The sequence below is a fragment of the Vulpes vulpes genome, chromosome 11 (genome assembly GCF_048418805.1).
Source record: "Vulpes vulpes isolate BD-2025 chromosome 11, VulVul3, whole genome shotgun sequence".
Taxonomy (NCBI): domain Eukaryota; kingdom Metazoa; phylum Chordata; class Mammalia; order Carnivora; family Canidae; genus Vulpes; species Vulpes vulpes.
In genome coordinates, this window is record NC_132790.1 from 78,210,877 (window position 1) to 78,238,074 (window position 27,198).

At 39.9% G+C, this 27,198-nt stretch overlaps 1 protein-coding gene across 1 annotated transcript in view; it reads left to right on the forward strand.

Moving 5' to 3' along the window:
* COL6A5 (collagen type VI alpha 5 chain) overlaps positions 1-27,198 on the forward strand; it is a 131,142-nt gene that overhangs the window by 29,750 nt on the left and 74,194 nt on the right. The window contains exons 2-6 of the mRNA XM_026015504.2: positions 9,302-9,397; positions 10,883-11,482; positions 16,981-17,613; positions 21,286-21,846; positions 24,889-25,443. Of these exons, the coding sequence (XP_025871289.2) occupies positions 9,302-9,397; positions 10,883-11,482; positions 16,981-17,613; positions 21,286-21,846; positions 24,889-25,443 (2,445 nt within the window). The remainder of the gene's footprint in view (positions 1-9,301; positions 9,398-10,882; positions 11,483-16,980; positions 17,614-21,285; positions 21,847-24,888; positions 25,444-27,198) is intronic.

Here is a 27,198-nt window from a genome sequence, read left to right on the forward strand (position 1 = left end):
TAAATAACCTAACTTTACATCCCAGGAACTAGAAAAGGAAGGAAAACTTAGCCCAAAGTTAGCACAAGGAAGAAAATAAAGATTAGAGCAGAAATAATGGAACAGAGAATAGGAAAACAGTAGAAAGACTAACAAAAATAGGAGTTGATTCTTTGAAGAGAGAAACAAAATTTGCAAAACTTGAGCTAGAGTCACCAAGAAGAAAAGAGATAAGACTCAAATAATGAAATTATGAGTGAAATTATAAATGAAAGAAGAGACATTACAACTAAAACCACAGAAATACAGAGGATAACAAGAGACTACTATGAATAACTATGCCAACAATTGGATAACCCAGGAGAGATGGATAAATCCCTAGAAACAAAAAACCTACCAAGACTAAATCAAGGAGAAATAGAAAATACAGAGAAGGACCAATGGATAAGGATACTGAATTAATAATCCAAAACCTCCCAACACTGAAAAGTATAGGACCAGATGACTTCACTGGTGAATTGTATCAAACACTTAGAGAAGAATTCTCAGACTTTTCTGAAAAATTGAAGAGGAGGGACCACCCCCTAACTCATTTTAGAAGGCTGGCATTAACCTGAGACCAAGGCCAGATAAGGACACTATGAGAAAACTATAAGCCACTGTATCTGATGAATAGATATGCAAAATTCTTTCTTTTAAAAAAGTTTTTATTTAAATTCCAGTTATTTAACATACAGTGTAATATCAGTTTCAGGTATACAATTTAGTGATTCAACACTTACATATACTATACCTGGTGCTCTTTACAAGAGCAAGATTCTTAACAAAATACTAGCAAACTGAATTCAATGGCACATTGAAAGGATCATATGCCATGATCAAGTGGGATTCATCCCTGGGATGCAAGGATGATTTAACAAACACAAATACAACAAATCTACTAATGTCTCACATTAGTAGAATGAAAGATAAGTCTTATGATTATTTCAATAGGTATAGATATTTGACAAAATTTAACATCTTTACTAATAAGACAAACCCCTCCACAAATTGGGTAGAACAAACATGCCTCAACCGTAACAAAGGCAATATATGACAAGTATGACATATCATACTCGATGGTGAAAGGTTGGAGGTTTTTCTTCTAAGATCAAGAACAAGACAAGGGGACCCACTATTACCATCCTATTCAACATTGTTGGAGTAGGTAATCAAGAGAACATGACTGCCAATTGACCCTCAAATTGGACTTAGGCATTCAGAAACTCCTCACCTCTAGCTGGTCCTTGGTATGTATGCTGTACCTACCATTCCCATATTAGTAATTGTCCAAAGACATCACCTCAAGAGAATAAGGTGTTGTTGAGACCATCTGGACAACATATGTGACTGAACCCCATTAAGGCCTCTACATAAACTTTTAAGATTCTGGCGGGCAGGTGTGGAGATCTACATATCTTGCAACCACACAGGAAGAACCTCATGAGTAATTTCCCTTGCTTATTAAACCTGCCACCTACCAGTCTGGAGTGGCCTGCCTCTTTTCTTGGTTTCTCCTTGCACTCTGTATATAGGGGCCACTTTGTGAACCAGGAGACATAGTACTATAAGTCCTATTGCCAGAGCAATCAAACAAGAAAAGAAATATAGTCATCTAAATTAGAAAAGAAGTAAAATTGTCTTTGCATAAGATATGATCTTATATATAGAAAATCCTGAAGACTACCAAAAAACTTAGGATTAATGAAAAAATTCAGCAAAGTGCATGATACAAAATAAACATGCAAAAATCAGTTGCATTTATATATACTAACAATAAACTATCAGGAAAAGAAAAGAAAAAATCCCATTTGAATAGTATCAAAAACTATAAAATACTTGGAATAAATGTAACCAAGAAAGTGAGGGATCTGTATGCTGAAAACTAGAAGACATTAATGAAGGAAATTGAAGAAGACACAAATAAGTGGAAAGATACTTGTGTTTACGGATTGGAAGTTCAATATTATTACAATATCCATACTACCCAAAACACCTACAGATACAATGCAATCTCTATCAAGAGTCAAATGGCATTTTTCACAGAAATATTTTTTAAAAACCCTAAAATTCATATGAGAATGATCAAAGACCCAAATAATCAAAGCAATCCTGAGAAAGAAGAAGTAAGCTGAAAGCATTATATTCCTTGATTTCAAACTACTCTAGAAAGCTGTAGTAATCTAAACAGTCTGGTACTGACATAAAAACAGATACATAGACTAATGGAACAGAATAGAATCCCTGGAAATAAACTCATTCATATATGGTCAGTTAATTTACAACAAAGGAACCAAGAATATTCAATGGTAAAAAGGGAAGTCTTCCTAATAAATGGTATCTGGAAAACAGAACAGCCATTTACAAAGGAATGAAACTGGATCCCTGTCTTTCACCACTGAGAAAAATTAATTCCAAATGGATTAAAGACTTAAAAATATAAGACTGCAAATCATAAAACTTCTAGAAGAGAGCAAAAGGGAAAGAGCCTCCTTGGCACTGGTCTTGTCAATGATTTTTTGTATATTACACCAAAAGCTCAGGCAATGAAAGCAAAAATAAATAATCAGGGCTCCATCAAACTAAAAAGCTTTTCTGTACAGCAAAAGAAATCAACAAAATGAAAAGGCAACCTATGGAATGGGAGAAAATATTTGCAAACCTATCTGATAAGGAATTAATATCTAAAATATACAAGGTACTCGTACAACCTGATAGCTCCCCCCGCCAAACACCCTGCAAATAATCTAGTTAAAAAATGGACAAAGGACTTGAATAGACATTCTCCCAAAAAAGATGTACAAGTGGCCAACAGGTGCGTGAAGAGATGCTCAACATTATCAGTGAAATGCAAATCAAAAACCATACCTCACATTTGTTAGAATAGCTATTACCCAAAAGACAAAAGATAACAAATGTTGGTGAGAATGTGGAGAAAAAAACTGCTGTACACTGTTGGTGGGAATGTAAATTGGTGCAGCCACTATGGAAAACAGTATAGAGGTTTCTCAAAAAATTAAAAATAGAACTACCATATGTTCCAGCAGTTCCACTCCAGATATGTATCCAAAGGAAATGAAATCACTATTGTGAAGAGCTGTCTGCATCTTCATGTTCCTTGCAGCATTGTTTACAGTATCAAAGACATGGAAACAACATGTCGTTGACAGATAAATGGATAAAGAAATGTGATACATACACACACACAAGAATATTATTTACGCATAAAAGAAGATAATCTTGTTATTTGCAACATGGGTGAATCTGGAGGGTATTACAATAAATTACGTAAGTTAGATGGAGAATGCATATGTTGAACAATCTCACTTATATGTAGAATCTAAAATAACCACATTCATAGAGGCAGAGAATAGTAGTCTTCAGGGTGGTGGGGGAAAGAATGTGTGAAGGCAGTTGAAGGATATGTACTTCCAGTTATAAGATGAATAAATTTGGGGTATGATTACATCAGTAGTTACATTAACTACAGTATAGTATGGTTACTATAGTTAACAATACTGTGTTGTATACTTTAGAGTTGCCAAGAATATAAATCTTAAAAGTTCTCAGCACACACCCACCACTCCCCCTCCCCCTCCCCCAGGTGGTGTATTTGTTAACTAACTCATTGTGATAATCATTTTGCAATATATGCATATATCAAATAATCACCTGTATACCTTAGACAATGAAATTTGTCAATTATATCTCAGTAAATTGGAAAAAAAGACAATTGAAAATTATGGAACATGCTATTTGGGGGAAGGTGGGTATTAGAATATTACATGGTATAACCCAATAGATAGCAGTTTGGCAATACTTATAAAATCTTAAAATAAACATACCTTTGACATAGTCATTCCACCTCTACAAAATTAAGCTATAGATATATGCATATATTTATGAAATAGTGTATATGCAAAGTTGCAATATTTATAGTGTTTATTAAGTGCCAACTGTGTGCCAGGAACTAGAGATATAATGACAACAAGACAGAAATCCCTATTGTTTTATAATGATGAGCAAGACAGACAGAAGTCCTTATTCTCTTAGATTCCAAGCTCTAGGGAGAGAAAGCTAATAAAAATAAATGAACAAGACATGCGTCCCTATCTCACTTGCTGCTGCTCCACCATTTTAGTGCCAAGACATGCAGAGTGGGGACCTGAGCTAAAGAGGAAACCAGAGTGGAGCCAAGCCAAGAGATGTAGGCTGGAGTGAAGCTGCACATGGATGGCCTCTCAGGATATCTTCTTTGAGGCTCTAGCACCTACAGGAAAATAAGGCAACTGAGTCAAGCCTGGGCTGGGTTCAGCCCAGTCTCACTTTCCAAATATACATCCAACCTGAGGAAGGATATATACACAGCTCTGAATATGTATTGATTCCTGAATCAGCATGGTTTTTTAGAGAGGACTTCCTTTCATCCCAGAGTTAATTTCCTGTTCTTGAAAAACATTACTGAAATATAGAGTAGGGAGTTAAATTCTCTCCTCCATAGGCAGCCTGTATTAATTGATTGGAAAGTTTAACATCATTAAAATAGCAATCCCGGGGGTGCCTGCGTGGCTCCGTTGGCTAAGCATTCAACTCTTAATTTCAGCTCAGGTTATGATGGATCCTCACATCAGGCTCCATGCTCAGCAGGGAATCTGGTGGAGATTCTTCCTCTCCCTCACCTCCTACTCATGCTCTCTCATGCTCTCTTTCTTTCTCTCTCTAAAATGAATAAATAGGGCAGCCCAGGTCACTCAGCGGTTTAGCGCCGCCTTCAGCTCAGGGTGTGGTCCTGGAGACCCGGGATTGAATCTCCTGTCAGCTCCCTGCATGGAATGGAGCCTGCTTCTCCCTCTGCCTGTGTCTGTGCCTCTCTCTCTCTCTCTCTCTCTCTCTCTCTCTCTCTCTCTGTGTCTCTCATGAATAAATAAATAAAATCTTTTTAAAAAAAGAATAAATCTTTTTAAAAATGGCCACAGTGCACAAATTTATCTACATGTTCAATCCAATCTCTATAAAAATCCCAGCTGCCTTTTTTTGCATGAATTCACAAGGGGATCCTAAAAATCATTTAGAAATACGTGGGGCTCAGAACAGCCAAAACAACTTTGAAAAAAAACAAAGTCACAGGACTCACATTTCCTGACTCCGAAACTTCCTACAAATGTAGAATAGTCAAGACTGTGTGGTATTGGCATAAGAATAGACATACAGATATAAATGAAATAAAATTGAAATTCCAAAAATAAACCCATTTACTTATGGTAAATTTGTTCTTGATTTGCATACCAAGACAACTCAATGGTAAAAGCAAAGTCCTTTCAACAAATGGTGCTAGGACAATTGAATATCTACATAAAGAAGCATGAAATCATATCCCTACTTCATACCACATACAAAATTAATTCAAAATGATTTGAAGACCTAAATGTAAAAGCTTAAACTATAAAACTCTTAGAAGAAAACATCAGAGTAAATCTTCATGACTGTGAAGTAGGTAATGGTGATTTATTTTTTTTAAAAAAAGATTTTGTTTCAGAGAGCACAAGCATGGGGTGGGGGGCAAGGGGAGAAGCAGACTCCCCACTGAGCAGGTAGCCCAATGCAGGACTCGATTCCAAGACCCTGGGATCATGACCTGAGCTGAAGGCAGACATTTAACCGACTGAGCTACCCAGATACCCAGTAATGGTTATTTAGCTATAACACCAAAAACACTAGAAACAAAGGGAAAAAAATAGATAAATTGGACTTAATCAAATTTAAAAATTATTTGTGACTTAAGGACTTCCTTAAGAAAGTGAAAATAAAACCCACAGAGTGGGAGGCACATATTTGCAAATCATATATCTAATAACTATCTAGTATCCAGTATATATAATGAACTCTTATTACACACTAATAAAAGATGAGTAACCCAGTTAAAAATTGGCAAAGTATTTGAATGGGTATTTCTCTAAACAAAATATAGAAATGACCAATAAATAAATGAAAAATGCTCAGTGTCATTCATCATTAGGGAAATGCCAATCAAAACCACAGTAAGATACCCATTTATACCCACTAGAATAATAATAAAAAAAAATCACAGAAAATAACAAGTGTTGGTGAAAATGGAGAGAAAGAGGGAACTTTACTCACTGCTGGTGGGAATGCAAAATGATGCAACCATTTAGGAAAACAATTTGGCAGTTTCTCAAAATGTTAAACATAAAGCTACCATAAGACCAAAAATTCCACTCCTAGGAATCTACTCAAAGTATTTCCTCAAGAAATGGAAACATGTATCTACACAAAAATGTGTACACAAATGTTCATAGCAGCAATATTCATAATAGTAGAAACAAGTGTCCAACAACAGAACAGACTTTTTAAATGTTGTATATCATCCATGCAATAGAATATTAGCCATAAAAAAGAATGAAGCACTGGTACACGTCACAACATAGATAAATCTTGAAAACATTATGTTAAATGAACATTTTCAAACATAAAAGGCCATATTTTATGTGTTTTCATTTGTATTAATGTCCAGAACAGGCAAATCTATAGAGAAGACAGTAGATCAGTGTTTTCCAGAGTCAGTGGGAGGGAAAAATTGGGGAGTGACCACTAATTGGTATGGGGTTCCTTTTGGGGTCATGAAAATGTTCTATAATTAGTGACAAAGGATACAAATTCTGTGATACTAAAAAATATTGAACATTCAAAAGAATAAACCTTAGAATATGCAAATTATATCTCAATACAAAAATTAATGAATAAGTGAAATATGTGGCATGTTAGAACATGATGAATATAAATTTAAAAGTCATTATTGGCACGAGTCAGCCACTAACTACGGAGGAGCATTGTTAGTGGCCATCCGTAGCAAAATAAGGGTTTAGTCTAAATGATTTATTGAGTCTCTTCCAAATCTAGCTTCCAATGACTCTCTCAATCTTCATAATCAAGAAGTTCAAAAGAACTGCTGGAAAAGTCAACTCTAGAAAAAAACCCAGCCTTTACATCTTTGGTATCTCACTTAAGGCAGCTCTATTTTTGCATATTGGGCATTAATCTCTTTTCCTGTTTATAAAAAGTGACTACGAATCGATGGAATCTCTAAAAGACTATAATATCTCCTGAAGATTTCTGATTGTGAGCTGCAGGGAGAGAAATGCTGAGCTAAAGTAATTTGTAAAACTGAGTATCTCTGTAAGTTCAAGAACAGTTTTCGTAAGGGTTTCATGAAGAAAGAGATATGGGTAGCTGTTGGCTTTTTTGAGCCAAGGTGTGAACATGCATTGTCATGTTCATTGTTGACATAAAAGTCAATGAACATAGCCATTGTTGACATAAAAGTAAAATGTAGAGGGGGTGCCTGGGTGGCTCAGTTCAGGTCATGCTCTCTTGGGTCATGGGATCGAGCTTAGCATCGGGCTTCATGCTCATCGAGAAGTCAGCTTGAAGATTCTCTCTCTGCCTCTTCCCCAACACACACACTTTCTCTCTAAAATAAATAGATATATCCTGGGGCAGCCTGGGTGGCTCAGCGGTTTAGTGCTGCCTTCAGTCCAGGGCCTGATCCTGGAGACCCAGGATCGAGTCCTGCATCGGGCTCCCTGCATGGAGCCTGCTTCTCCCTCTGCCTGTGTCTCTCTCTCTGTGTCTCTCATGAATAAATAAATAAAATCTTTAAAAAAAATAGATAAATCTTTTTAAAAAAGTAAATTATACGTGATTTGTAAGGACACAGACCTCGTATGAGGCATACGTATAGTGGTTAAGAGCTTGGGCTCTCACAGCAACTTCTTGCAAGATACATCTATGAAGGCAAGGGAAACAAAAGCAAAAATGAACTATTGGGACTTAATGAAGATAAAAAGCTTCTGCACAGCAAAAGAAACAGTCAACAAAACTAAAAGACAACCTACAGAATGGGAGAAGATATTTGCAAATGACATATCAGATAAATGGCTAGTACCCAAGATCTATAAAGAACTTATTAAACTCAACAGCAAAGAAACAATCCAATCATGAAATGGGAAAAAGACAAAACAGAAAGACAAAAGACATGAACAGAAATGTCACCAAAGAAGACATACACATGGCCAATAAGCACATGAGAAAATGCTCCGCATCACTGGCCATCAGGGAAATACAAATCAAAACCAAATGAGATACCACCTTACACCAGTGAGAATGGTGAACATTAACAAGACAGGAAACCACAAATGTTGGAGAGGATGTGGAGAAAAGGGAACCCTCTTGCACTGTTGGTGGGAATGTGAACTGGTGCAGCCACTCTGGAGAACTGTGTGGAGGTTCCTCAAAGAGTTAAAAATAGACCTGCCCTACGACCCAGCAATTGCACTGCTGGGGATTTACCCCAAAGATACAGATGCAGTGAAACACCGAGACACCTGCACCCCAATGTTTATAGCAGCGATGTCCACAATAGCCAAACTGTGGCAGGAGCCTCGGTGTCCATAGAAAGATGAATGGATAAAGAAGATGTGGTCTATGTACACAATGGAATATTACTCAGCCATTAGAAACGACAAATGCCCACCATTTGCTTCAATGTGGATGGAACTGGAGGGTATTATGCTGAGTGAAGTAAGTCAATCAGAGAAGGACAAACATTATATGGTTTCATTCATTCGGGGAATATAAAAAATAGTGAAAGGGATTATAGGGGAAAGAAGAGAAAATGAGTGGGAAATATCAGTGAGGGTGACAAACCATGAGAAACTCCTAATTCTGGGAAACGAACAAGGGGTAATGGAAAGGGAGGTGGGCGGGGGGGATGGGGGGACTGGGTGACGGGCACTGAGGGAGGAGGCACTTGACGGGATGAGCACTGGGTATCATTCTATATGTTGGCAAATCGAACTCCAATAAAAAAATATACAAAAAAAAAAAAAAAAAAAAGAACTTGGGCTGTGCAGTCACCTGTCTAGGTTGAGATCCTGGATCTATCCCTTACCAAGCCACCTGTACCTGTTTTCCTCATCTGTCACATACCACATAGTATTTGTCCTTTCCCATAAGACAGTTGTGAAGATTAAATTAGATGACACTCATAAAGCGCTGAGAAAAATATCTAAGCCATGGCAACGTTAGCATTCTCGGTTTCCAGTAAATACTCCAAATGCTTAATGAGCATTTTAAACACACCTGGCATTACTTGACAAGTACTTGTTTCCAATGAATTGTATTGTAACCCAGATTCCCTAGTAGTTATTTATTGTTATACAGTGAGATTTTTCATATTGTAAATAACACTCTTTTTTTTTTTCAGAACAAAGGCAAGAAAACGTCACTAACAAAATGAAGATCCTACTAATTATATTTGTCTTAATCCTTTGGACTGAAACATTGGCAGATCAGAGTCCAGGTACCAGTATATTTTATCATCATTTAGGAAAATAAACATTTTTATGTCTTAACTAACATTCATTTTAATACATAGGAACAAAGGATTTCTTTATTTAACAATCAAAACAATCAAAGCAGACAGCATTGACTTGTAGTTGGATCAAGCAAACTTAATCTTTCAAAGATGACAGAAAGAGAAAGCCATGGGCAAAAGGCATGAATTATGCTACACCTGGCTAAAAAAGCTTTAATTATTCATTGATTTGCTCAGGTCCCAGTGTTCCATGTCTCTGTGAATAGAGCCAATGCCTTTGTTTTGTAGGTCAGTCTGCATCCTAGGATTTCCTGACAAATTTCTGAGTTATTTTGAAAGAGAGAGCAATTGTTAAGCACATCACTGATTTCTAGTGTGGAGGTGCTGACTGCTAAAGTGGATGCTGGTGGTGCCTCCCCTGGGCCCGACTCTTTTTTTTTTTTTTTTTTTTAAAGATTTACTTATTTATTTATGAGAGAGAGAGAGAGAGAGAGAGAGCGAGAGGCAGAGACACAGGAGGAGGGAGAAGCAGGCTCCATGCCAGGAGCCCGACGCAGGACTCGATCCCGGGACTCCAGGACCGCACCCTGGGCCAAAGGCAGGCGCTAAACTGCTGAGCCACCCAGGGATCCCCCGGGCCCGACTCTTTTATTAGGCCAGAACCCGACTCATGGTCCCCCACCCCCTCACCCAGCTGCTATAAATATTGCCTGTAACACCACACAGACATGGTCCACTTTCTCAGGAGAATTGCTCTTGGCTTTTCTAGAGTCAGCTTATGCAGGACATTGTGCCCATAGCCCTGTGCTTCTTTCCTGCAATTTCTGGAGATGGTCTGCAGCCAACAACTGAGTGAGTGATGAGTATAACAAATTGGCTCTCTTGCCTTAGAGAGAGGCATGCTCCACAGTCCTCTCAGATCAGGAAAACATGTTGCTTTGCCTCTCTCCTACTTCCCTTACTTACACTGCTTCCCCTTGGCAAAGCCCCATCTCCAGTCCCTGTCCCAGGATCTGCTTCTAAACTCTCCAACCCAAGACACCTGCTTGCTTGATATGGTTTCTCAAAGTTACTCTTAGTCCAAAGACCACTTAGGGGGCTTTCTTGTTTATTATTTAGTATAATGTCAGAGTTTGGGGCTCCACACCAGAAAGAAAGGAAAGAAAGAAAGAAAGAGAAAGAAAGAAAGAAAGAAAGAAAGAAAGAAAGAAAGAAAGAAAGAAAACATCTCTGGTATAGAATTCAGAAAGAAAAAGAAAATTATTGCTTAACTTTACAAAAGTCCTCTTGTTTGATATCTTCACAAAATACAGTATAACTTCTTCTGTTTGACTTCCAGAAGACACTTTGCTTGGCATTCTGAGTTACTCTTGACCTAGGGCATAGTATCAAATGAGTATTGTGGTCTCAAATGTACAGGCTGAACAATCAATCACTTTGTTTAGGTTTGTGGTCATCTTATTTTGATAGGGCCAGGCCCTGAGTATGCAGATGTCGTGTTTCTGGTGGACAGCTCCAATCACCTGGGAACTAAGTCCTTCCCCTTTGTGAAAACCTTCATCAGCAAAATCATCAACAGCCTCCCCATCGAGGCCCACAAGTACCGTGTGGCCCTGGCCCAGTACAGCGACCAGCTCCACAGTGAGTTCGAGCTGGGCACGTTCAAGAGCAGGAACCCCATGCTGAACCACCTCAAGAAGAACTTCGGCTTCGTTGGTGGCTCCCTGCGCCTAGGCCAAGCCCTCCGGGAGGCCCACAGGACCTACTTCTCCAGGCCCGACAGTGGGAGGGACAAGAAGCAGTTTCCCCCAATTCTGGTGGTCCTGGCTTCGGCCGAGTCCGAGGATGACGTGGAGGAGGCCTCGAAGGCCCTGCGGGAAGACGGGGTGAGAATCATCTCCGTGGGGCTGCAGAGCGCGTCTGAGCAGGAGCTGAAGGCCATGGCCACGGGGCAGTTTCATTTCAACCTGCGGTCGGTCAGGGACCTTGGAGCGTTTGCCCCAAACATGACGCGGATCATCAAGGAAGCCACCCAGTACAGGGAGGTAGCGGCCCTGGACGATGTAAAAGGTAAGGAAGGCCGGGTTAAGGAGGCACCAGTCTGGGGCAGGCGGCTCTGCGCATTCCTCCCTCATTGCCTGCAGCTCACCTTCTGGTGTCCACGATCCCCCATGCTGAGGTCCTGGACACTTCTGCACATCCCTGTCAACTCTTACGGCCGTGTTTGCTTGTGCCTTTTCTCCGACGGGATTCCTCTTGCACCACTCCTTTGTCTTCTTCCAGCTTGGATGCCTCCTGACATCATTTAAATCTCGGCCCAATAGTCCTATCCTGTTGCAAGGCTTTCCTTTCAAATTTCTTTTTTGTGTCTCCCAGTTCCCTGTGCATGCTTGATGACAGAAGCACTTCCCAGAGTGAAAAATTACTCATTCCTGTGTTGGTACCTTCCACCAATGCACATTGTTGGTCACACATTGAAGGCAAAATTGGGAACGTCCATGTGTATCTCTGTATTCTTCGGGCCTACACGGTGCTTGACAATGAGCCAGTATTCTATTTCTTAGTGAGTGAAAAAGTCTTATAGATAAAGAAGTTCAGAGGGACGCCTGGGTGGCTCAGTCGGTTAAACATCTGCCTTCCACTCAGGTCATGATCTCAGGGTCCTGGGATCGAGCCCTGCTGCCAGCTCCAGCCCTGCTTCGGGTTCCATGCTCAGCTCCCTGCTTCTCCTTCTCCCTCTGCTGCTCCCCCTGCTTGTGTGCTCTCTGTCAAATAAATTAAAATATTTTTTTTTATGGTGAAAAATTTTATATTTAGATTTATAGCCGGCTGGACTCAGTTTAGATGATTCCAATTTTGTTGGCAATATCCAAAGCATCATAGTCAGGAGCCAGTCGAACATATGCTTTCTTCTCTCCAGCATCAGGCCTGATCAAGGTGTTGACCTTGGCCACATCAATGTCATAGAGCTTCTTCACAGCCTGTTTGATCTGGTGCTTATTGGCCTTGGCATCCACAATGAACACAAGTGTGTTGTTGTCTTCTATTTTCTTCATGGCTGACTCAGTAGTTAAGGGGAACTTGATGATGGCATAGTGATCAAGCTTGTTTCTCCTGGGGGCGCTCTTTCAAGGATATTTGGGCTGCCTTTGGAGACGCAGGGTCTTGGGTCATCGGAATGTAGGTGACATGCGGATCTTGTTTTTTTGTGACTGTGCACGCCTTTCAGCACCGCTTTCTCAGCTTTCAAAGCCTTTGCTTTGGCTTTGGCTTTGGCTTTGGCTTTGGGAGGGGCTGGGGCTTCCTTCTTCGCCTTCAGCACCATTTTCTTGAAAGGGCAAATAAATTAAAATCTTAAAAAAAGAAAAAAGTTCCAGGTCTGTTCTCTAACCCTCACAGTCCTGGCACAAGCATGGGGCACCTGGTGAATACTCCGTAAATGCCTGTCAGCTGAGGCAGGGCTTCCCTGAAGCATGCTAGGCTTCCCCTAAATGGGAAGGATAGCTTTCCAGTGAGACCAGGCAGAGAAGACTATCTCTCCCCTCAGTTATAGAGTAGAGCCATGCAGTGGGCTGCAGTTTTGAGCCTACCGTCTGCTCTGTTGGCTTATCCCCTCCTGCACCGTTTTATTCTCTTTATAGGTAAAATCACTCTAATGAGTGTCAGCACCTGCTAAACCCTGGAGTTTGACTCATTCCCCTTCTCAATTATGCAATCATTTTGTGCTCTTATTTTTTTTTTTACATTGAAGACACACTTTCCCCCCACATTTTAACATTTTGATATTAGGATGTGTCTTGCAGTGATGCTTTTTTTTTTTTTTTTAATTTCTAAGAGCTGCCATTAAATAATAGTATCCTTGGCAGTAGACTGGACTTTGAATTGAAGAAATATTAGAAATATTTCTGACAAGTTTATGGGTATGAATGAGACAAATTACTAGCTCAGATTGAACTGATTCAGTGCCGTTTCTTGTATAGTTTAGCACCTTAACTATCACATCTCCCAACATAAAATTTTCCCCAACTTATTTTCTGAGAGCCACCGAGAGTTTTTCATATGGCAGTACAGATCATTCCTCTCAGGCTCCATCATCCATGTTGATGCCTGTTGTGTGTACATAGCTGCTTGACAGCAACATCTTACTTCAGTCACTGCAGCTGGTTTCCCTGGTGGGGAGGGCAAGGGAGGGCTGTTTCTCAGCTTTTTCCCTAAGCAGCCACTCACCAGAACCACCAGGTCCCATATCTGCCTTCCTGCCGGTCCCTGGAAATCCCCGTATTTCACACAGAAATGCGAAAGTTCTCCTTCTCATCTGATTTTATTCTTGATCCCCTAGACCAAAAGGAGGAATACTTATAATCCCATTCCCATGACTTACAATGTCTCACATGAAAAATGCTTTGTGTCTTAAGTGAGTTTTCCACAAAGACCTCAAAACAGAAGATTTTTGAGTACAAATAGTTTACTTGGCAGGTGATCCCAGACAGCATTAGGAAGGAATGGATAAACTGAGACAGGAAGCTGCCCATGAGGTGTTGATGGGCAGGCAGGATGAGCCAGTGCACAACCCCAGCGAGGCACTCAATAAGTGTGCCATACTCATGAGAGGCTCCCACCATTCTCTCCAGACTAAGGTGGAAAGACTTCCTGGCAGAATGGATTTTCCTGGCTGCCTCTGCACTCTGCAGGCAATGATGGCCATTCTGAGCAGGTACTATCTGGTTCCAAGACTTAAGGAAGTCCTGCTGTGGTACAAAGCTCTTTGAACACCAGGTCAGAAGCCCCAGACCCTGCCACTAGGTGGCTGTGTGAACTTGGGGAAGTGATGTCATCTCTGAGCCTTGCATCAGTCTTCTCATTTGTAAATCATGGGAGCTGAGATGACCTTCAAACTTCCTTTCTGCCCCACCATTACTGAGTCCATGGCTATAGCTATGGCTTGATTTTGTAGTAGAGCCAGTTCAAGCCTTTGCAACCAATAGATTCCCTGAATAATAGGAAGTTTATTTCCCTTGTAACATTATAGGGCTTGTGCTCAAGGTGACCAGTTGCCTCTCCTCTATGCAGATACTTGGGTTGGTGGAGGGTCTTCTATCTTCATGTATGACTTCCAAGGTGCCCTGGGGATTGTTATACAGCTGTTGAATGGGGAAAAAGATGAAATATCACTAGTGGGAGGGTTTTATGGGATAAGTTTGGAAGAGACAGACATTATTTTTGCTCACATTTCATTATCCAGGTCATAATCCCAAGGTCACACCTAACTGCAAGTGAGACAGGGATGTGAGGTCTAGCTCTATGCCCAAGAAGAGGAAATGGGTTTCAGTGAGTATTTACAAGGCTCTGCCACAGTTAGTGTTGCTCCTGAGACACCAGACACCAGGGAATCCCTTTCCTTCCATTTTCCTGATTTCTCACTCCTGCTGCCTTGGGGAAATAGCAAGTTCTTATGGTTTATATTCTTCCTTCAGAGGAGAAACCCTCCTGTAACCTTCCACCCTGGGGACCTGGGATCCTCCAACCCTATAGGTGGCTGCTTCGTTTTTCTACCTTCTTAGAGGGTTCTGTGCGCTATTGTGCTTCTCTCCTCCTAATTTACTTCACAGCAACATAGCACAACAAGGTTTTGCTTGATAGGACAACTATCCTTGCCTTTAGAAGTTAGGAGTAAGAACTTCAGAGTAAGTAAGGTCTAGATTCAAACCATGGATTGGCTACTAATGGCCTTGAGTAAGTTACTTAACCTCTGAGTTTCAATTTCCTTACCATAACATGAGGATAATAATGCCTACCTTGATATGGATGAGATGGCTTGTACGGCATTTGGCACACAGTTTACTATTATTCACAGTAATTGCTATTTGCAAATAAATACTAACCCGTAGGTCATGCTGGGAGTTTGTTTCAGCCAACTGTGTGGGTGCAGAGTACATTGGTAGATTTATGAGAAGTATTTTTCATTTGAGTTCTCACTAGGCACCAGTGAGAGGCACCACTGAGTGGTAAGGATAAGTAAGACATATCTTCTGGCTTCTAGAACTCACAATCCTAACGGGCTGCTCTTGGCAAGATTGAGCTTATCTCTTGGCTACGCTTTCCACAGATGTAGTTCCTCCACCTGTGCCTGGAGTAGGCATTTTCTGTGCATATGGTGTACTGTTCTCGGGATTCCAGATTTATACCACCAACTGCTTACCTGGCATCTTCAATAATATCCCAAACTTAGCATGTTTGAAATGGAACTCGAATCCCTCTTGCAACTTGTTCTTACCGTCTTCCCTATCTTGAAAAAAGGTACCACCAATATCAACTCATAGTTCATGCCAAAACCTAGTTTTCACCACTTCTTCTTTGTCTCTTCACACTGACATCCAGTTTACTATCCAGACCATCTCTGTTCTACATCTAATTCATGTATCAAAACTACCCTTTTGTTTCATCTTACTTGCTATTATTCTTGTCCAAGAAACATTCTTTCTTTCCTGGACTAGGGCAAGTATTTCTTACTGGACATCCTTGAAGTTGTTATCTCCCCTCAGCAACTGGGGTGATATTTTAAAGATTTAAATAAGATCGTGTGACTCCCATATGACTTAGGCACTGCTTTTCTCTGGCCTCATCCATCATTGCTCCCCTCACTCACTGTCACCAGCCACTCTGTTCTTCTTGCTTGTTCCTACCTCCTCCTGTCCCTTCTGCCAGAATTATTCTTCCTTCAGAACACGTGGCTAAATCTGTCTCTAAATGCCTCAGCCTAATGTGATGCTCTTGGAGGGGCCTTTCCTGACTTTTTTATATCTCAAGTAAATAAGTCTTCATCCACATCCCCGTAATAGTAACTCAATTGACTTACTTGTTTTATTTCCTTGTGAGCACTGAAATAATCTAATTTGACTATCTGCCCTCCCTATAGAATGTCAGCTTCCTGAGGTCAGAGATATTTCTGCATCCCTGCATCCTAGCACTTGAGAGTGGTGGTGGTGGTGATTGTGGTGGTAGTCATACTAGTGGTGGAGGACACAGAGGTGGTGGTGGACATGGAGATGGTGGTGATGGTGATAGTTGGTGATAGTGATGGTGGTTGGTAATTGTTGGTAGTGGCAGAGGTAGATGTAGAGATGGCAATGGTGATAAGTGAAGGTGGAGATACAGGTGGCTGTTAGTTTTTATTGATGTTGGTGATGATAGTGGAAGTGGATGTGGGGGAATTGGTGGGTGGTGATGGTGGTGGAGGTAAGAATAGTAGAGGTGAGTGGTGGTTGGTGGTGGGTTGGTCATATTGGTGGTGATGATGGTCATGAAGATCATCGTGGTGGTGGTGGATATAAAAGTTGGTAAGAAGCACTCTTCAGATAGAAGGAACATTACTGTAAAGACTCTGAAGTCAGTGACCTTGTAAGTCTTGTTAAAAATTTTTATCTGTTTTTTATTAAAAGAAAGCAATGCTAACTATATTTGTCATGACTGCCTCTATTTTCACTAATGCCTTTTGACAATCTGTAAAGTGTCTTTCTGACTCTGGGCCAGTGGTTTGTACTAATCCTCATACTTTTTTCTCTCCATAGTTCCTCTCCCAGTGGCCTGTCAGAGAGATTCATTAGCCGACCTCATGTTCCTAGTGGATGAGTCCGTTGGTACCAGACAAGATTTAAGGAACTTGCAGAATTTCCTGAGGAACATTACTGCCTCCATGGATATGAGGTACAACTGCACACGCCTTGGACTTATGAGTTATAGTGATGGAGCCAAGACGATTTCCCTTCTAAATTCAAGCACAAGCCAGTATGAATTTCAGGAGCAAATCCAGAAGCTTTCTTTCCAGGCTGGGAAATCCCATGCTGGGGCTGCCATTGAGAAGATGAGGCTAGAAGCCTTCTCAGAGTCAAGTGGCAGCAGAAGGGCACAAGGAGTGCCTCAGATCGCCGTCTTGGTCACTCACAGACCATCAACTGATGAGGTGCGCGATGCCGCACTACAACTTCGGCTGCAGGATGTGACTGTGTTTGCCATGAACATCCAAGGGGCTAATGACACCCAGTTAGAAGAAATAGTGTCTTACCCTCCGAGACAAATGGTTTCCATGCTCAAGTCCTATGCAGACTTAGAAGCTTACAGTAATAACTTCCAGAAAAAGCTTCAGAATGAAATTTGGTCTCAAATTTCTGCTCGTGCTGGGCAAATGGACCTTGACAGAACTGGTATGTTTAAAAAAATACTTTTCTTATTATAAAAGTAATTATGAATAATTATGTTTTGCCCTTCTTTTTGGATATTATCATCTTTGCACCTATATCTTTACACACAACCATGAGTGTTTTTGCACTTTTTAATCTTTTCTATTATTTTTATCTTCCATCATTCTAGTGAAGATATCCTATTTAAGATGCCCTGTGAATCTGCTGTAGTTTTAATAAGCTCTTTTCAAAGATATATGCCAAGAGATACTTGATGTGACTTTGTGTTTACCTAATTCTGAGAAACCTGCTGTCTTCACACATTTCCTTTGCAGATAAAATGTTTCTGAACAATTGGACCTGGAATTTGGCAGCACTCACATGGAAAAGAATTGTAATCTTCCAATGATATTAAAGGCTAATTTTAAACCCAGACCCGTCAATTGAAGGTTTAAGAATGCATCCTGGGCCAGCCCTGGATTTCCTGTGGTGCATATACATTACACACAGCAGCAAGAAATAAGTCCTCTATCACCTCCCGAGTGACATGTGGTGCAGTTCCTCAGAGTGGTAGCCACCTTGGTCTAGTACCAACTATTAGGGCATAGGAGGGATATATACTGGGGTCTCTCTTAAAAAATTTGCAATGAGGTGACAAAAATGATTATTTTCATTACAGAAATTCTAAATGGGAAGTCATGGGACCAAGGCTAGGGGCAAGACCCACCCAAGGGGGATGGATAGCTGTTCTTCAGGAGGCCTCAGTAGGTGGTGGCTTCTTATTAATTCAGTGGCTCTCAAAAAATTGGTACCTGACTTAGGTTGGGTTCCTCAGAAGCAGATGCCAGAGAAGGATTCAAGTGAAATTGAGATATTAGAAAATATACCCAGGGAAAACTAGAGATTGGTAGGAAGGTGAGGGTTGGGACCAGGAAGGGAAGGATGATAAGCCAAGTCCTATGGAGGTTCAATTACACAGGGCCATTCTAGAGACAGCGTAGGTTAAACCTTAGAATTGTCCTGGTCAGGGACAGTATAGCTTGAGAATTTATATTCTAGCACATGATAGAATGTAAATTTCCAGGCGCTTCCTCAAGGCCCAGGCAAAGAACGTTCCAGCACCCTGAGTGTAGCCCACCCACAAATAGACATAGGTGCGAGCCCTCGGAGTGAGAGCACTGGGAGCCAGCATTCACAGAAATGGTAAAGGATTTGAAGGGGGTACAGGCTAAGCACCAACAGCATCTGCTGTAAACTTATCAGAGTTTCCTGGGGAGTTTATTACTAATTCATTGGCCCAGCCCCCCTGCCCCCACCAAAACCTAATGAATCAGTCTCAGAGTACAGTCTAGGCACTTGCACTTTAGTAAGCTCCCCCATGAACTCCTGTTAGCAATGTTTGAGAACCTCTACCTTAGTGAGTTTGCCATGGTCTAGAGTGTGATGGCCAGCTTTGTAGTTTCAGAATGGTCAAACACAGAGAACCAATTTACATGGACTTAGTCATGGTATCTGCATCTGTCACAGAGTAGGTACCCAGTCTGAAAAATCAGATTTCATTAAATCAAGGAGGGAATCACATTAATCAAACCAAGAGACTGATATATGGAAAAAGACTGACAATTATATTTATGATAAGAACTACCAGTACCCAGGCCTGGACCTTCATGTCCTCTGAGAAGTACATTATCTCCCTATAGGCATACCTACTGAGAAGCTAAATTGAAATCAAGAGATTGCTGGAGGTTGCAGAATCAGAGCAATGGAATAAGTTTTATGATTAAAATGTTTAGTAGCATTCAAGCAGGTAGATGACTATATTAAAGTCAAAATATCTATCTCTCCAGATAGATAGATAGATAAATTTAGATAGATAGAATTTATAGATAAATTCACTATCTATCTATAAAACTGTACAAGTGAGACCTTTGGGCCAGGAAACGCATTCTTCTTCTTCAGCATTGTCCAATTGAACATTTTGTGATGATGGCAATGTTTCATATTTACAATGTTGGATAGGATAGTCACTAGCTACATGGGGCTGTTAATCACTTGAAATGTGTAGCTAGAGAAACTAAAGAGCTGATTTTTGAATTTTATTTAATTTTAAGTAGTTTAAGTTTACCTTTTAATAGCAATGTGTGACTGGTGACTAGTATATTAGTACAGCTCCAGGTGGGTTGAATGGGCATTGCCTTAGTTATCCACTGTGACTTACATTTTTTTCTCTCCTTCATTGCTGACCACCACTGTCTTTTTTCTGAAAAACACCCGATTCTTCTTCATTAGGTATATAAATCAATCCATTCTGGTGGCTATTAAGTTTTGCTGGCTGGGGATTAATCCTGTCTTTTGCAGATAAGTACTTATCTTTGCCCTAATATTTTATGTATTGATTTCATAGTTAAATTCTCAGGTCCAAACTTCCAGTATTTCTGATTTCTTAAGGACCAAGTCTCCATAGCCTGAAGTAGTGCCAATAGTTACAAATTGCCAAAAAGCTATCAAGAAAGAAAATATCACACAATGACTGAATTATCTTGTATTTTAAAGATTTTTTTCACATATTCAACCAGATAATTGCACAAAAAAACTTAAATGTTAAAAGTATGTTCTTTCTCCTACCCAAATTCAGTGAGTCATTGATAGAGTTGTAAATAGACAATTAATAAAGTTAAAGCATGCTTTCAGAGACTCTATTCAACAAAGTAGGGGACATTGAGAGCTCTTTTTTTAAAAAATTTTTTTGTTGAAATCTTGTGATGTACCAGCTGTACTGGGTAGAAACAGAGAAGTGGGCAGTTTCTGCCCTCACAGGGCTGACACTCTGTGGCAGGAAGTAGTCTGTGCTCATGAACAAATGAATAAGATAACTTCAAAAAGTATGGGTATAATAGAGAAAATAATGTAATAGGAAAGGCAATGATTGAGTGCTTTGACTAGAGGGGAAGAGAGGGCCTTTTTGAAGAACTGGCATTTGAGTTGGCATATCCATGACGAGATAAGAAGAAACCAACTATGTGAATATTTAAGGGGCAGACTATTCCAGGAAGAGAGAAGGGTAATTGCAAAAGCCCTGTGGTACTTTCAAAGTACAGAAAGCAGCCTCGTGTGACTGGAGCACAGTAAGATGAAGAATTACTGAAAATAGGGTCCAAGAGGAGAGCAAGGAGAAAGTTCAGTCCAATTTTTAAATTTTGGATTCTGAATGCAATGATAAACCACATAAGTAAAAAAATAATTTGGTCTGGTTCTAGTTTTACATATGATGTTGTAGTTGCTCTGGGAAAAAGAAGTTATCAAAGAAGTAAGGGCAGTAGGTCATCTCCTCCATTCCATTTCTCAAGAAATGATAAGGCATAAACTGTCTGAGAAGTCATGTGTCAATACAGGAAAAACAATTTAACTTACAGCCTGGAGACTTGGGAAACTGGTTCTTCCTTTTAATTAACTGGCTGTGTGACCTTAGACAAAGCACTGTGCACTACTCTGTTTCAATTCCCCATCATGTTATTATGAATTTCAATAGAGAAAATGAGCGTGGACAGATTTGATGAAGCAGACCAACTCGGTGCAAATGATGAAGAGTTCTCATTCTCTAGAACCTTCATGGCCTCGTATTCCTCTACCCTCTTACAAAGTTCTCTCCAGATTCTAATTAACAAAAAAATGCATTTTCCACTTTTTCTATTACAGGCTGTATAGATACAAAAGAAGCTGATATCTATTTCCTCATTGATGGCTCAACCAGCATAAATAAAGAAGGGTTTGAGCAAATCAAGCAATTTATGTTGGCGGTGACAGGAATGTTCAGCATTGGCTCAGACAAAGTCCAAGCTGGAGCTGTGCAGTATTCAGATAAAATAAGAGTGGAGTTTTATATCAATGCCAGTTCTAATGATATGGACTTAAGAAAGGCTATTTTGAACATTGAGCAACTCCAAGGAAATACTCATACTGGGAAAGCCCTGGATTTCATGCTGTCAATAATAAAGAAGGATAGGAAGCATAGGATAAGCGAGATTCCCTGTCACCTCATTGTGCTGACTGATGGGAAATCCCAAGATGAAGTGCTGAAGCCTGCTGAGAGATTAAGGGATGAACAAATCACCATTCATGCAGTTGGCATTGGGGAGGCTGATAAAATACAACTCCAACAAATTGCTGGGGAAGAAGAAAGGGTTAACTTTGGGCAGAACTTCGATTCTTTAAGAAACATTAAAAATGAAGTTGTTCACAAAATCTGCACTGAAAAAGGTAAGCAAACCAAAAAGGCTTTATTCTCCATACTTCATTAAACTTCAGGCAGACTAATAGCTGGGCTGAGACAAGAAGTGATGTGACCAGTTGTTAACACTTTGCTAACTTTCTCTATCCACCAGAGGGGGGATTCAGGCCCTTACTTTATTTATTTTCCCCCAAATACCCTTTTATTTCATCAGCAAACATCTCAAGGGTATAGCCTGAAGATAAGACTTATTTTTTAAAAACCCACAATACAATTGATCTACCCAAATATATTAACAGTAATTTTTTACATTAAGAAATATTACTGGGACGCCTGGGTGGCTCAGTGGTTGAGCGTCTGCCTTCGGTTCAGGGCGTGATCCCGGGGTCCTGGAATCGAGTCCCACATCGGGCTCCCTGCATGGAGCCCGCTTCTCCCTCTGCCTGTGTCTCGTCCCCTCTCTCTCTCTTTGTCTCTCATGAATAGGTAATTTTTTTAAAAAAAAGAGAGAGAAATATTACCATGGTTTTCCCCCCCACTCAGTTTCCCTCTTTTCCCTTATGGTCCCTTTCACTTTTTCTTATATTCCACATATGAGTGAAACCATGTGATAATTGTCTTTCTCTGATTAACTTATTTCACTCCACATAATACCCTCCAGTCCATCCATGTCAAAGTAAATGGTAGGTATTTATCCTATCTGATGGCTGAGTAATATTCCATTGTGTGTGTGTATATATATATATATATATATATATATATATATATATATATAATCACATATTGTTTGTCCATTCATCTGTCAAAAGACATCATAGCTCCTTCCACAGTTTCGCTATTGTGAACATTGCTGCTATGAACATTGGGGTGCAGGCGTCCCATCGTTTCACTACATCTGTATCTTTGAAGTAAATACCCAGTAGTATAATTGCTGGGTCATTGGGTAGGTCTATTTTTAACTTCTTGAGGAACCTTCACACTGTTTTCCAGAGTCAACTCCTTACTTTAAACCAATTGGCAAGATGGGAAAATCCCTTGGTAGACAGATAACCATGAGGGCATGTTGAAAATCTAAAGTAGGAAGGTTGCTAGGAATATTGTGGCCTTGACAATGCCCACTGATGGGGCATGTAAGAAACTCTATTCTGTGTGTTTGCATGTATGTGTGTGTATGTGTATGCACATGCATTAATTGAAGCAGATGAGCTCAGCAGAAAGAAAATGGGCTCTGAGTATTCAATTCACTTTCCTACTTGACCTTCAAACTTCTGCATCTATAAAGCAAGGATAATGCCTACATCACAGAGTCCTTATAAGTTTAGCATAATAAACATCAACCATCCTTTCTCTATTATGAATGCATACATATATATCTGCACATATAACAATTACTTATTTTTATTTGTGACAAAAAAAAAATATTTGCATTTTTGTTCCAACTAAAAATCATGTAACAAAAATTAGGAAGAACAATTTGCAAACTCCTGTACCTGATTGTGATTTCTCTTATTAGTAACAGTCACTTACTAATTGAAGCTGATTTGTGTTGATTGCTAGTATTAGCACATGAAAATTTTGGGTGCTGAGAGAATTGTTAACTTATTGGTTAAGATAAAGGATGCTGGAGTCAATGTTCAAATCCCAGCTTAATTAGCTGTGGACCTTGAATAGAATATTTACTGTTTACCTGTCTTGAGCCCTGTGTGCAGGCCTATAGTGAAGCTTAAAAGTGATAATGCATGTGAAACACTTGAAATAATGCATGTGGGCACATAGTAACCGCTACATAAAAATGATCTGTTGTAGAAGTTGGCTAAGGTGGTCACTGATGAGAAAAATAAAACAATTTTCACTTATTTGAATTTACAAATGTAGAAGTTTGGGGATTTTTGGAGTCACTAAAATCAAAAGAAAAACAGATAAGCAAATAAGTGGAGCTCACAGCAAAATCCTAAGTCACAATATTGTTCATTGTTCTCTCTGTTACAGACAGTAATAGAGTCGGGTCTTTAGAATGTTCTAGAAAGAATACAAGAGTAAAAGTTCCCTAATGTTTCCTGTGGTTGGTTCAAAGAAAAGTAAAAGGGTTCCAGGAAACATAAAGTAGATTGCATCTCAATCCTTTCAAGGGAGACAATCCTGAGCCAATGTGAGGAGGTGTAGCACATGTCTTGTTGCAGTGCAGGTGCCTGAACACTGGCATCCCTGAAAGAGGAGACAGGCTACAGACAAGGGCAATGAAATAAGTCATAAGATGGCGAGCAGAGGCAAGAAAACTAAGGAACCAAAGCCTGAGGACCTAGAAAAACACTGACATGTAAAGTGCCCCAATTTTTTAAAAAGATTTTATTTATTTATTCATGAGAGACTCAGAGAGAGAGAGAGAGAGGCAGAGACACAGGCAGAGGGAGAAGCAGGCTCCATGCAGGGTACCTGACGTGGGACTCGATCCCAGGTCTCCAGGATCACACCCTGGGCTGGAGGCGGCACTAAACCACTGCACCACCGGGACTGCCCAGTACCCCAATTTTTAATATTGATTTACAGTGTTTATCAAAACACTTTAATTACTCAAGAAAATAGTGCTATATAAAGATTGCTTAGAATTTTGTGTTTCTACATTATATATAAAGCCCTAGAATATAAATCCTATGAGTTTAGGAAATTGATTACATTTTCTCTGATTCCTTTTTTGATCATCAGTGCATCTTTTAACACATAACCTGATACTTGGCATTTCATACCCCTCACGAATCATGAAGGAATGAGTTATGGATAAATGAATGATGCACGCATAAATGAATATGCACTTTGGAAGTTGCATTTTCTCTGTAAAACTAATTGAATAACAATTCAGTGGGTTTCTGACTCAGAGTGGTAGTCAGCAGGCCTCTACTATACCAGCAGATAAAATTTTCAAATGCCAGATTTGCCAGATTTTTCAAGTAGCAGATGCTTGAGTTAATTTTTGATATTTTCTGACTACTGCATTTGTTTCTGTGTTACCGCTTCTCTATATTCTGAAAATCGTGTCAACCCGATTCATTTCCTGTCTTTCTGACAACATGCAGGATGTGAAGACATGAAGGCTGACATCATGTTTCTGGTGGACAGTTCTGGCAGCATAGGACATAACAATTTTGGAAAAATGAAAACCTTCATGAAAAACCTATTAGCGAAGATTCAGATTGGTCCAGACAGCACTCAGATTGGTGTCGTTCAGTTCAGTGATATAAATCAGGAAGAATTCCAGCTTAATAAATACTTTACGCGAAATGAGACTTCTGATGCAATAGACAGGATGTCTCTCATCAACAGAGGCACTTTGACTGGAAGTGCACTAACCTTTGTAGGTCAATACTTCACCCCCACCAAGGGGGCCCGTACTAAGGTCAAAAAGTTTCTTATCCTCATCACGGATGGAGAAGCCCAAGATCCTGTGAGAGACCCTGCTAAAGCTCTTCGGGACAAAGGTGTGGTCATCTTCTCTGTGGGGGTGTACGGTGCCAACAGGACACAGCTGGAGGAGATCAGTGGGGATAGCAGCCTGGTCTTCCAAGTTGAGAACTTTGATGATCTAAAGACAGTGGAAAGCAAACTCATTTTTCGTGTATGTGCTCTCCATGGTGAGTGACACTGTCATCCTTCAGGACTCCGGAATGTGAGCTCTTGGCCTTACAGGGTGAAGAGCGGGTTGTACCATGGGCTTGGACTCTATCTGGACTTTGGTATTAAGTTTTGGTCTTGTCTATCTGGTATTAAAACACCTGTGAGCTCTAGGGATATTCCAGTTTAATAATTTTGTCAGCCAGTTTGGCAACAAAGTTGTCCGGCTCTGGAGACATCCAATCTATTCCAACAAGTTCTCAGAATTTTCTGATGAACTACTAAGTCTTTACTATCTGCATACCTAGATTTTTCAGAGCCAAATGTTTAATCCCAAATGGTTCCCCAGATTTTTTCTTGCCTACCTGTAATCATTGTCAAATAGTAAATAGCAAGAAATACAAATTTATCTTCCTCTTAGTTAATTCAAATCCAATATCCTAACCATACTCTCAAAAAAATCCTCTTTATTTTAAAGATGTGGTGTGTATTTTAATTCCTTCACATTATTTTTCTTCACCTCCATCAGTGAGGTATTTTACATTTGTTCATGTATCTATCCCTTTGGAAAATTTTAATTTGTTACTTTTTAAAAATGATTGCTTGGGATCATCATTTTTATCTCACACAAAATGTAGTGCTTTTCAAATTGTGTTGAGGAAATCTTCAGTTTGAGTCCATCAACTTTAATGGCCCTTGAATGAGAATTTGCTATAAATCCACATGTAAGACTAAAAGCACCTGTGCTTTTAAATCTACCACATGTCATCACCTGTGTTTTGGATACAACTGAGAGAACACACTGAAGTATTGATAAATTTGTTTTATGTTATTCCCCTTGCAACATAGAGACCTTTCTTGGACTGTATCATTCAGAATTATGTGTGATAAATTTTTACAAAATTAACAAAATATCTTAGTGTAAGCTCTGAGTTTTAGAGAGTGGCACTGCAATTTCTCTCATAACAGCTTAGTTAAAATGGCAATGATTCTCAAACTCTTGGTAATATTGAGACATTCTAAGATAGGTTGGCCTTAAGGCCACATCCCTACCTTTGAAATCCATGGAGCTCTTCCTGATATTTCTTCATTTTGATAAGTGTAATGTTTGTGGAGGCCTTGTCTATCACCTAAGGTGAAATTTCAGCTGATTCACACATCAGATTGACTCATAAACATCAAGTCATTGCCCCAGGTTTCTGGAGATATAGTCTAGGATCACCTGTAGCATCTTAGACTTGAGAATTTGAGACCTCGTTGCCAGAAATAAGGATTGGAATTACCATGCACAGATAGAAAGTGGAGAAAGTGAAACTCTGGAAGGCATGTGCTTTAGTTAGGGAAGATAAAGAGGGGAGAGAAACCTCACACTTTGGAGACCTATCCAGAATGATCACTTGACTTCCAATGTGGAGGAGAGTTTGAGGCTGAGGGGAGGTTATAGGGCCTTAGCTGTCTCCCTCCTTGGGGGCTTTCTGGGTTCTAATTTAGGAGGTCAGGGAAGGAATACAAATGAATGCAGAGAGGCATGGTGCACATGGGAAAGTTTGCCTACCAGAAGCTGAAAAGACAGCTGGAATGAGAGGGAGTAGGATAGAAATCCCAGTTAATATAGTGAACCTCTGAGTTCTTTAAGACAGCAGACCAACTTGACAAATACCAGTCATATCTCACTATTATAGTGATATTGAACTACCTTCTAATGTTTCCTTTTGATTAAAAGCCTGACTAGCAAAATGCATCATGTGTCTTAATGAGATGTAGCAGAACAGAGT